Below are 13,060 nucleotides of genomic sequence, written 5' to 3'. Positions count from 1 at the left end.
AATTAACAAGTAGGATGGCATCAAACTAAAAAGTTTCTTCTCATCAAAGGAAACCATTAAGAACCTAAAGAAAAAGCCTTCAGAATGGGAGAAGATCTTTACCAGCCACCACTCTATTAGAGTGCTAATATCCAGAATATACAAAGAGCTAAAAAGACTCTACACTAACAAAACCAATAACCCAATTAAGAATGAATAGACACTTCAGAAAAGAAGAGATACAAATGGCCAATAGACACATGAAAAAACGTTCAACATCATTAGCCATTAAAGGGATGCAAGTAAAAACTACACTGAGATTCCATCTAACTCCAATCAGAGTGGCAAGCATAAAGAAATTAAATAACAACAAATGTTGGTGAGGATGTGGGGAAAAAGGAACTCTTACACTGTTTGTAGGAGTGCAAATAGTTCAGTCACTATGGAGATCAGTGTAGAGATTCCTTAGAAAACTGGAAATGGATCCACCATAAGATTCAGCTATACCACTCCTGGGTATCTTTTTAAAGGGGTTGAAATCAGAGAACTACAGTAACATGCATACTCATGTTCATAGCAGCACAATTTGTAATAGCCAAATTATGGGACCAACCTAGGTCTCCATCAACAGATGACAGGACTGAAAAATTATGGGAAATACAATTGAATTCTACTCAACTATAAAGAAGAACAAAATCATTTCATCCCAAGAAGATGAAAAGACCTGGAGAACATTATGTTAAGTGAGATTAGTCAAGCACAGAAAGAGAAGGGACATATGTTTTCTCTAATATGCTCAAACTAGGGAGTATTAGGAATACCGGTGAGACTGCAGATAATTGAGGGGAACCTCAGAAAAGTTAGAATGTAAGGGTAATAGAGGAAAAAGGCTGAGGTTGATTAATGGAGGAGCTACATTCGAATATGTGTATAAATGTGAATGCAGCATGGTCAATCTGGACACTCACTGTCGGGAGAAGGGAAGAAGCAGCAGGGGAGGGCACCAAGTACTGAGTAAATGTATATATACCATTGTAAATATGATCCACATAATGATTTAAAGCTATAGTGTACCAATAAAATATAAAATGTAAAAAAAGTAAAGAATAAAAAATAGGGCTGGGAATGTAACTTGGAGTAAAATGCCCCTGGGTTCCATTCCCAGTATTGCAAAAAAAAAAAAAAAAAAAGGACCTTTTATAAATAAAAAGTAAGAAAGAATGAGGCTATAGCTCCTCAGAGGTAGAAGGCCCCTGGGTTCAATCCTCAGTCATACACACACACACTAGTGAAAGGCTCCATTTAAAAAAAAAAATTATAAGCCCCTAGCAGCCAGCTAATAGTTAAAACAGCCAGCTAATAGTTAAAAAGAAAAGTATATTTTACTGCAGCTTGCAGCTTAAGAAGTATAGGCTTAAGAATGAGAAATATGCAATAAGCCCACCCTGTTCCAGGAACCTACCTAGCATCTTATCTATACTGACCGGGTCAGCGCGCCCTGTGCCGGGAACCTGCTGACTACACCTGGTATCTTATCTAACACTTGACTACAGAATGTACTTTTTCAAATGATTCTGTAATATTTTGCAAACGCATGTAACTTGGTCCAAACCCCCCTTAACTGGTGGTCTTTTCCCTATAAATACCCTCAGTTTCAGTTGCTCGGGGCCGAACTCCTCTGCTCTTAAGTGAGATACGAGTCGGCCCCAGTGCACTGGCTCCTTAATAAATCTTTACCTTTTGCTTTTGCATCAAGGAAAATAAAGTCTCTCGTGTGTTCTTGACGTCGCTTATCCCAAGGCTGATTGAGGGTCTCCCCTCGGCGGGGGTCTTTCACTAGTAATAGTTTTATATTTTTCTGCAATCACCATATGTAACCATAATCTGTTAGTCCACCAAATATCTTATAAAATTCTTTTAGCTCTTTTTTTAAGTTCTTAAAAGTTCCAGCCAGTTTATTTCAGGATATAAATTTAATTTCTAATCCACCTTCTAGTCTTTCTCTCTTTATACTAGCTTTGGAAAGTGAAAAGTTGTCTATGAGTTTTTCTCTGTTGCAGGATGCCTGATGTCTATTGTCTTATAGGGTTTGTGAATGGGTGGTTTCCAACACAGGCTCTGAAAAATGTCTCTCTTGTGTCCAGCTATGACAGGAAGAATTGTGTTGGATAACCTGCCATGACGCTATCCTCCTGTTCCTGAGATCTTCCTGTGAAGGAGGTAGTTTTCTTGGGCAGGGCCTGGGAATATAGTGCAAATCCAGTTGACTTTCATATAAATCCCGAGGAGCAAATAAAACAACCTGACTGTGGGGATGGCAGGTGGGGAGAGGGAAACTCTTTAAAGTGCATGATGCACTTATTCATATCAAAGTCAACCACTAAACCAAGCATGGGAGTGAGGGATGGGGAGGGAGTGAGGTAGGGACTGGGTGGGGACTGGCTGGGTGATGTGTGCATTTATGTCTAAACAAGCTTTTTACCCCATTATGATGTATAAATACACTGCAGCAATAAAAATTAAATTATAAAAAAAATAAATCCCTTAACCTAAAAAAAATACTCTAGACCTGCTGTGTAGAACAGGAGGAAATGTGCTATCCTACTGTTGCTCTGTCCTGCATCCTCATCATTTGTATTTTCCCTGGTAAATAGTCAATGGGTAGATCAAGGAATCTGATGCCCACTTGACCATCCAGTATGAAAATGAAACAGCAGAATCCTGTCCTTGCAGCAACTTCCTGTCTTTATAAATGATGCTCCATGAGGAACCAGCCCTTGATTTGTACTTATGATACAAAAGCTATTTCTATGCAGGTACTATTTTGGAGATATCATCAGAGTTGGGCAAATGCACATTGAAAACTGCAAAATAAACTGAAAGTAGGAAAAACTGTAATGTAGAATGATCTGCTTATAAACTCAGTAGACCTGGATTTGAATCCTTGATCCTTCACTCTCTGTGTTATGATGATCAGGTAATTCCCACTCCAAAAGCTCTTATTTCTCCATGTGTGGAGTGAGCATCCCTGCCTCAGGAGAACTGGCAAAAGATTCCAGCATAACAACATCTACAAAAAGGCACATCATAGATCCTGGCATCACTGATGGAGCCTCTCCTTTGGGTATGTCTTCAACCTACCTTCAAGTTCTTTATGTCATCAGCCTGCTCACTCTCAAACTTTCCAAGGGAGCTATTAACTATGCTATTTATTTTTCTAAATCTTTCCCGCTAACCAAAACCTTCTAAACAGAAAAAAGAACAAGTTAGGTAAGTATTTAAGTCTCTCCTCCCTATTTTCCACATAAAAAAGCACCTAACGTACATTATTTTAAAATTGTTTTCCTTTCTATTTCCAAAAGCGAATCTGATTTCCCAACCCACTCACCACCTATATATTTAATTTTTCCCTTTTTTCAACCTATAAAAATGCTGACATCTTTTTCATCCTAAATATGAAAGCTAAGAAACATTAAAAAATCAAACAAAATTTCCTCCAGCCTCTCTCCTTCTTTTGGCTACATCATACAGCTTCCATCTCTTTTCAGAAAAGCATCATAAAAGAGTTGCTTGTATAACATTTTTTTTTTTTTGCGGTTCTAGGGATGGTACTAAGAGGCATTTGACCTCTGAGCTACACCCCCTGCCTCATTTTTATTCTTCTATTTTGAAACAGAGTCTCACTAAGTTGCAGAGGACCTCACTAAGTAGATGAAGCTGTCTGCGAACCACCATCCTCAGGTCTCAGCCTCCCAAATGCTGGGATTACAAGCGTGCACCACTATGTCTGGTTTATAACATGTCTTAACTCACAATTCTTTCCTCAACTTACAGTTTGACTTCTAATTCTCCTACCTTGTTGAAATGTGTAGTTATCAGAGTATGAAAAAATGTAGTATTTCCCAAAGTCTGCTAATTCTCAATTGCACCTATTCTTTCTCATAGGGTAGGGAGAGTGTGGAGAGAAAAAAAAAAAAGATACACTTATCTTGCAATGTTCTGCAGTGAATATGGTTGCATCTCCTTCAATTTCTTTTCCTAATTCACTGATCTTCACCCAAGCATGCAGTCACTCCATTAACTATTTATTGCTGAATAATTTTCAGATCTAATTTCTACCTTTTTGCTTTCTCTCATATAACTATTTTAACAAGTCTCTATCAGTATCTCTATATTTCCTGTTAGGCAACTTTTTGTCACTAACAAATACCCAAGATAATCAATATGAAAAGAAAAAAGCCTCATGTGGTGGCGCATGCTTGTAATCCCAGCATTCGGGAGGCTGAGAGAGGAGGATCACAGTTCACAGATAGCCTTACTACTTAGTGAGGTCCTTTGCAACTCAGTAATACCCTGTTTCAAAATAAATAATAAAAATAGGGCTGAGGGTATAGATTGGAGGAAAAAAAAGAAAGAAAATGTAATGTTGGCTCACAGTTGCAGAGACTCTTATACGTGACTGGTTGGCTCCACTGCTTTTGGGCCTGTGGCAATGCAGTCCAACATAGAGTTAGCTCACAGCAAAGCAGTGAGCTAGCCTCTTGGCTAGAGAGCAAGGGGATAAAGTGGAAGTGGCCATCCTACTCCTACTATCCTCTCAAGGTCACGTGTGCTGTTTCTTTAATTTTTCTCACTGGGCAAAATCTTTTAAAGGTTCCACCGCTTCTTCATAGCACCTCATTGGAGACAACCCTTTTAACACACGGCCTTTGAAGAACACACAGGATTCAAACTACAGCATTTCCACTTCTGAGCTTTATCCCTGCTCCTCTATTATTATAGTTTCTACTTTTCTTATAAAGTATAACCAATTTAGCATGCTTTCTCTTCCTTATTCAGCCTATGTTTTAGTCATTATAAACTGAGCTCTAGTCTCCCAATGTCACCTATTTTCAGATCTCTTTGATTTAACTGTCCTTTTCTCTTTAGTGAGATTGTGTTGCCCCTGGCATATAGAGGTCAAATTTATTTCCTCTCTTTTTAAATTTCAAATAGACTTGTGACTTGCTTTAGTCACAGAAGTAATTCATTTGTCAGTCTGTCAGTTCTATATTTTGGCCACAGAGAGGACTTGCAAGCTTGGGGTCCCTGTCTTGGATCTCTCTTGTATCTGTGACTACTCCTGGCCTGGTTGGCTGGATAATAAGATAATCTGAGCAGAGACTAGGAATCCCAGCTGGGGCCCTCCTGAGCCAGAGGGATGGTTTACCAGCTACATACTCTTGCATGGAGGCATTAACCTAGCTCAGATTAGTAGAAATGATCTGCTGATCTATACAAATGCTCTTTGTTTAAAATCACTAAATAAGCATTGGTTCTTCATGCTGAGGAATAACTAACAGATATACCTTTTCATCTCAGTAGTCTAGGAAATTTCGAAAGTCAAGGAAGATGACAGATTTATATTGTTGCTAAAAATGACTGCCACATATTTGTTTATTTTATTATTTATTTATTTATTTATTTATTTATTTATTTATTTATTTATTTATTTATTTGTGGTACTGGGGTTCCTGGAAGCCCTTCTACCTCCGGGCTACACTCCCAGACCTATTTTTTTATATTTTTGAAACAGGGTCTCTTAAGCCAGCGTGGCTGGCTTCGAACCTGTGCAATCCTCCTGTCTCCACCTCCCAAGCGCGGGGATTACAAGCGTGTGCCACCATGCTCGGCCTGTTTATTTTTACTTAACTTTGCATACTAATAATATTGTTCTGGGAAAGACTTTCCCACATCATTAATTTTATTCTTCAAGAGTCTAAAGAGAAGACCTATAGAATGGAAGACGTTCTCTGCCAGCCACTTCTCTATAGAAGACTAAGATCCAGAATATACAAAGATCTTAAAAAAAAACATTAAAATTAATCCAATCAAAAATTGGCAATTGAACTCAGTACACACTTTAAAAAATACAAATCGCCAATAAATCTATTAAAAACGTTCAACATGAGTAGTAATCAGAAAAGTGTGAATCAAAACTATACAGATTTCATCTAAATTTAGTCAGAATGATAATCATCAAGAACACAAACAATAATAAATGCTGGCTAGGAGGATGTGGGGAAATACGGACTCTTAGATACTGTTGATGGGACTGCAAATTAGAACAGAGATCAATGTGGAGTTTCTCAGAAGATTGTGAATAGAACCACCATATGAGCAGCTATCCATCTCCTAGGCATCTTCCCAAAGATATTTAAGTCATAATATTATAGTGACATATGCATATTCATGTTTACAGCAGCACAGTTCATAACAGCCAAATTATAGAACCAGATTAGGTGACAAGACTGGGGTATAAACATATAACTGAATTTTACTTACCCACAAAGAGGAACAAAATTATTTGTCATTTGCAGGAAAATGAATGAAGCTTGAGAATATTATGCTAAGTGAGATTAGCCAGTCTCAGAAAGAAAATAGACACATGTTTTCTCTCCCATGTGGAAACTAGAGAAAAACTGGGCAACAAAAGAGATCTCAGATAAAGAAGTAGAGACACAAATGGAGTGAGAGGGGGCGTTTATGGGAGGGAGGAAGCGAGTAGAGATGTAAAGAAGTTAATAGTTTAAAAAATGCTATGTACATATATGAAATTACCCATGCCAATCTCAATGACATATATGAGAAAAAGGAGGAAGAGGGGTGGGATCCGAAGGAAAGTGTACCAGGTGTTGCATGCATGTATATTCCTATCACTCTATACCTCAGTATGATGCATAATTATAGTGCACCAATAAAGTATAAAAATAAGATATTATCACAGAAATATAAAAGAGCTTAGAAAAAGCAACAAAAATCAACTTTGGGGGTAATGCTATCTTCTGTTGTCATCATTTTATAGTTAAATTATTTATTCAGCACTAGGATAATCTCTGTTTGAATCAAGTTTGAAGCCTCTTTGATTTTAATCAGTGTTTTTTTTCTGCTATAAAGCCTACCATCATGTTTCTATTCTGGCCACTCTTTGTTCTGTTAGTTTTTAAAACGTTTTCAGTTTCTTGCTTTGTATTTCTTATCTTGTCTACTTCAAAAGTCTTATTTATATTTATTTTTCTCTCCTGATGTTATGGTAAGGAATATCATAAGTCTCTTCTATTTTTCCCACTTATTGATCTGCTCCATTCTCAACAGACATTCCATTTTCTCTAAATTTGCCTGTTAAGAGACCAGATTTTCTTCTACTTCCCCTTAATAAATGTGTCTTAAATGAAAATATTTATTTTATACAGAATACTTGAGATCTGATTTTTATCTTTTGGCTATATTAGCTCTCTTGTGAATTTTGTATGGCTCCTATTATCTGCATACTTGCTGGCGGCTACATAACTCAGATTCTATTTCCCCATCCATTTCCTGACTCTGCTTTCAGGCTCACACTCAATCACTAAAAAGAAAAGCTACATTACACAGCTTCAATTTTTACATGCAGAGTTGCATTCATAGGAATTAAAGAGTCATGTAGCGCTGACAATATACACTATAAAATAGGGGGGAAACTTGTGAACATAATAGTCCCTGCTGTCATTCCTGATTAAAATTTGCACATAATTTCCCTTTGCTGAAGGTAGCATTAAGTGAAGCACAAGTCATATTTATTAGTCAGCACATATTAAAAATGCTAAGGAATCATAGACTATGGCCTTTATAATATCCAGAAAAATAAGAGAATATCATCGGCTATTCTTCCTGTAATACTGTACTGAGAGATTAGGTACCCAGGAGGACAGTTGATACTACAGAATTTATAGGGACTTACGGAAGAATATTGAGAACAACGATTCTATGGACAATTACAGGGGCTCCAGTTACCAAGGAAATCTTAGGAATAACTGTTATTGTAACATATTTTCAACAGGAGGAATTATGTCTGTGAGTTTTGAGTCCCAGAGGCCGAGGATAAGATAACTCTTGCTCCTGATTACCAGGACATTATGATGGAAGACACTATGGGGATTTGGGATGAAAAACGACTAGCAGAGACCCTAATTCTTTCTATCTGATGGGGTTATCAACCATGATCTTGCAGGCTGGCTTTTCAGTTGTGCTCTGGAGACTGGACCGGGTGGGGGCCTGATGAGGTTGGTGACTGCTGGGATGGACGGCTTGACTCTCAGATAAGAGTGGCTCTCACAAGGTACATTACTCTGTGGAATAAATTATTATAAATAAAGTTATTTCTTTTGAGAATTCAGTAGATTTGAACAATGTTTTTTACTTATACTTAGCTGCTTGTCACCGGTACATAATTATGAAAAGTAAATAAAGTATTAAATACTGTATATTAAAACAGACAAAAACAGTGAACTAAAATTGAGTTTATGCAATAAAATCAATATTTATTATCTTATTGTCATGAAAAGAACTTCAATCAAATCCTAGGTAGAGAGGGAATGATAAGCTATAAAGATTTCATTTTTGTAGATTTCAGAGTTGAAAATATTACTGGGATCATTATTGACATATGGACAAAAAAGTCTTTTATTATCTTTAAATCATAGTATATTAACCTCAATCCTCAAGATAAAATTACTTTGCAGTAGATGAGCGGATGTGTGGCACTATTTCTCTCTGTTAATAAATGAAGCCAACTCTATCATCATAATTTAAACCTCAGCATCAGTATTCTGTGTTCTAAGGAATAATTAGTACTTCTACATTTTAAATTGTTATGACAAAGTGGGAAGTAAGAAGTGGTACAACTTTAGGAAAACCTAGAAAAACTGCAAAAGGAAAAAAGAAAAAGGAAAATGTTTTTGACAAGACATTAATCTCTATATTTAATTTTTGCTTCTGTTGTTCTCCAGGGTTTTTATGTCTCCTTCCTCCTTTCTAATCTTCACAGCTACTCACATTCTGGTTCACTGGGTTTTTGTATCTCATTGGTTGGCCTCTTTCTCAATGTCCTTCTCACCTTCAAAATATTCTTGACCTGCACCTATTGGGCTTTCCTTTACTACCCAAAAGAGTCGAGGTGGGTCAATCTCCTTTTTTAGACCCAGAACACATTTTAATTTTGGCAAGGATATTGTGTGTGTGTGTGTGTTTGTGTGTGTTGTACTGGGGATTGAACCCAGCTAGTTCTACCTCCAAACTACACTCCTGCTTTATTTTATTTTATATTTTGAAACAGGTCTCACTAAATTGCAGAGGCTGGCCTCAGATCTTCAATCTTTCTGTCTCAGCCTCCCAAGTGATTTATAGGTGTGCTCCACCATGCCCAGCTATGAAAAAAATTTCATAATCCAAATAAACGTCAGGTTTGCTTATAGAAAAGGAGGGTTTCAGGAAATGCAATACAAATAAGTGATTTTTTTTTCTGTTGTGGAAAAGTGAGATCTTGAAATGCTTCTGAAATTATATTTCATCGAAGAATTTCTGCAGTTCAATCAGACACCAGCTTGGCTTCTACAATGTTTCTAGGTGAACTGGTTTCTGAGATGCACAACAGAAGTGTTTGAAATTCAGATAAGCCGGAGTGGTGGCACATGCTTATTAGTAATCCCAGAATTCGGGAGGCTGAGACTGGAGGATCACGGTTCGCAGACAGCTTCAGCTACTTAGTGAGGCCCTCTGCAACTTAGTGAGACCCTGTTTCAAACTAAAACAATAAAAAAATGGGGCAGAGGTGTAGCTCAGAGGTCAAATGCCCCTGGGTTCCATCCCCATAACCCACACACACACACAAAAAAAAAAAGAAACTCAGATAATTTCAGGTCATAATAATGACCTAAAATTTAGTTATGTTGTGTGGTCTAATTTAAAACCTAATTTATTTCACTTGCCCATTTTTTGATTGGATTATTTGTTTCTTAGTGCTGAGTTTTTGAGTTCTCTAGAATATCCTATATATTCTAGATATTCTAGATATTAGTCTTCTATCAGAGGAGTAGGTGGCAAAATCTTTTCCCATTCTGTTGCCTCTCAGTTGAGGTTCTTTTTTTTTTTTTTTTTTTTTTTTTGCAATACTGGGGATGGAACCCAGGGTCATTCTACCTCCAAGCCACCCCCCAGCCTTATTTTTTATTCTCTATTTTGAAACAGAGCCTCTCTAAGGTGCAGAGGGCCTCACTAAGTAGCTGGGGCTATCCTCAAACTGCAATACTTCTGTCCCAGCCTTCCAAATTATGGGATTACAAGTATGTGTCACCATGCCCAAATCTTCGGTTGAAGTTCTTTTTTTTTTCTCCAGCATATATTGGTTCTATATGTTTTGAGAACACTTAAATATACAAAGGAAGCGTTCAATGTTTAAGAGACAACGTGAACAATGTTGGTGGCTTCTGCAATGGAGAATCCAGTGTCCTTCAGGAAACTGAAGATACTCAAAAACTGCTCCCCAATTTCTATTAACAGCACTCTAAAAATGAGCATTTCCATTTGATACAAATATACAAATTTAAAATGTGTGCAGTTCAGAATGACCTACCATATTCAGATTGCTTATGTGCCAGAAAATATATAGTCAATAAAAAAATACCAGAGAGGTGGGGACAAAAGTCTCTCTGGATCTGTACAGCAAAAGTGAACATTACTTCAACAGTGGCCAACTGTGGTGGAAGTGGCATCCTTGGAACCAAGAAGCACAGAAAGACGGCAGGTCACAGATCTAGTGATGGGGGACAAGAGGTATAGTAAGGCCCGTTTTCCCTGGCATCATTTTCAAGGACAAAAGTAGGAAAATCTATCTGTTCTGGGAATATGGTAGAAAACAGCTGGTGCTGGCTGTCCACGTGGTGGATTTTGTCCTTCAGTCCTGAGACAGACAAGGTGGTGAAAAACCATGTTGATACCTTTGAACAAAATGTTGGATGAACAAAATTAACAGCCTTCAAATTTCCCTTGTATTTGACACCAACAACATCATAGAGTTTCTTCAGGAAATCAGAGTCCAGGTGATTGTATTTGCTGGTCAGTGTATGAAAATACACTAATACATATCCCTTCACAGCAATGTGATCCATTACATGGATAAAATATAGGAGAGCCTTGTCCATATCTATCAGTGTTACAGGAATGTTTCTTCCAACTACCACCATCACTGTGCGACCACAATTATCCACACCTGTCTGGTATAAAGCTTTCAGAGAAGCAATATCGGATAGATCTTCAGATCGTGCTTGACACAACCAGCGATTATAATTTCTTTGATGCTGCTTCTGTAGGGCTGCCTCGGATAATTGTCCTTGAAGGATCAGTTTTCTTTGCTTATCAATATCTCCTTCCATTCTAGTGAATGCATGAGAGCCGATGAAAGAATGATCAACTCCCAAGCCTTCCTCTTCCTCTTCTTGGTTATCCTCAGGAGCACCAGATTTTTCATTTATTCTACTCTGCCATTCAGGTACCACAGGCTCCCCTTCTGCATTTCCAATGTCTGCAGGTAGGTACGACAATGATCGACTCTCTTCCTTTAATGACCTTGGGAAGTACAGAGGTAGCAGCTTTTGGTAAGTAGCCTCTTCAAGTTTAGAGACAGCAAATACTACTTTCTCAATGGTTTCCCCATGAATCTCTAGGAATCTCCTTTCAGTACGAAGTGCTATGTGTATTGCATCCTCTAAAGGATAGCCTCGTTTTGCAGAATTGATGACACAGAATCCAGCAGAAGACATTGACTGCTCTTTTGCCAGCTGAAGGACGTTCCTGTAGCAGCTGTACAGGGAACTCCCAGCTGCTGTGTGATAGCGGCTTTTGTACTTAGGTCCCACTGTGTGAATGATGAACCGGGCAGCTAGACTGAATCCTTTTGACAATTTTGCTTCACGTGTTCGGCAACTTCTACGTTTCTGAAGGTCCTCCTTCAAATCAGGCCCTGCAAGCGTGAAGATACTTTCTGACACAGGATTCTTATCTGTGAGGCTTTCATTGCTGGTGTTCACAATAGCTGTGCCGTTTAGTAAAGCCCATCCCCTTTCCAAAGAACCACTTTCCCGTTGATATCCTTGTTATAAAGAAAGGGTGATCTAATATTATCGTCCTGAAATGTTTTAGCTGTAGCGTCAGAAGAATTCAGTTCGTCTTCACACGAGTCACCCCAGCTCCGTAGCGCGCCCACGTCCACAAACTGGGAAGGCGCTCCCAAGGCATCCGTGGAGTGGGAACTTCGGCTGGTCTTCCTCCAAATTCCTCAGCAATTCACTGTCCCTTGGAGACTTTATAGCTCTCCGGCGCTCCCATCCAGGTGGCCGCACAGCCGGCTAAGCTCCGGGCAGACGGCGTCCATGCGACATCTCCAGACAGCCCTGAGCAGGCGCGGAGGTCCCGAGGCCAAAGTGACTCCACCAAAAGGTGGAGTGACTAGCTCAAACGCCGGCGGCGGAGACGCACCCTCTTTTTTTTTTTTTTTTTTTTTTTTTTGCAGGTCTGGGGATGGAACTATGAGATAGGCACACAATGAAACTATACTCAGCCAAAAAGAAGAACAAAACTATGTCATTTACAGGGAAATGGATGGAACTGGAGAACATATGCTCAGTGAGATTAGTCATAAAAAAAAATAAGAAATCGTATGCTGTACCTAATATGCAGAAGCTAGGGGGAAAATGGGTCATAGGAGGAACTTTAGATGAAGAAGGAGAAACTACAGGTGAGCAAATGAGGTGACCTCGCTGAGGGAGATGGGAGAAGGAAGAGGGAAATTCTCTGATGTACATGATGTACATTAACAAACATACCGAAATCATTCACTAAGCCAAACAGGAGGAGCGGGGGAGAGGGAATGGAGTGGGAACTGGGTAAGGACGAATTGGGTGATGCATGCATCGTTGTAGCGATTGACTACAAGCACCAATATAAAAAGAAAATATAAGACCTAATTTAAAAAACTCAAAACAATGTATGGAAAAATAGCCTAGGGATATTTTAGAAATATATGAAGCAATGCAATTGGATGACTTAAACTACTTAAGTGATCTTTTCCAAACCTAAAGTAATATCAAACAATTTGAAATATGACATGTGCTGCCATCACTTTATAAAGTGACCTCAGCTTGCAGGGCATGGTGGCGCACACTTGTAATCTCCGCTCTTGGGAGGCAGAGACAGGAGGATCATGCTGGTTCGAAGCCAGCCTCCCTGG

At 38.6% G+C, this 13,060-nt stretch overlaps 1 protein-coding gene across 1 annotated transcript; it reads right to left on the bottom strand.

The window, feature by feature from the left end:
• Positions 1-10,580: 10,580 nt before the first annotated feature.
• Positions 10,581-12,205, bottom strand: LOC308269465 (ganglioside-induced differentiation-associated protein 2-like; the record flags this gene model as incomplete). The annotated part of the gene is given in 3 exon segments (XM_080704830.1): positions 10,581-11,887; positions 11,890-12,098; positions 12,174-12,205. Coding segments are annotated over 3 exon segments (1,548 nt in total).
• Positions 12,206-13,060: the final 855 nt, after the last annotated feature.

This window comes from Muscardinus avellanarius (genome assembly GCF_963383645.1).
Source record: "Muscardinus avellanarius genome assembly, chromosome: 11".
Lineage (NCBI taxonomy): Eukaryota > Metazoa > Chordata > Mammalia > Rodentia > Gliridae > Muscardinus > Muscardinus avellanarius.
The sequence above is the reverse complement of the archived record's forward strand: the minus strand, read 5'-3'. Positions and strand labels throughout refer to the sequence as shown.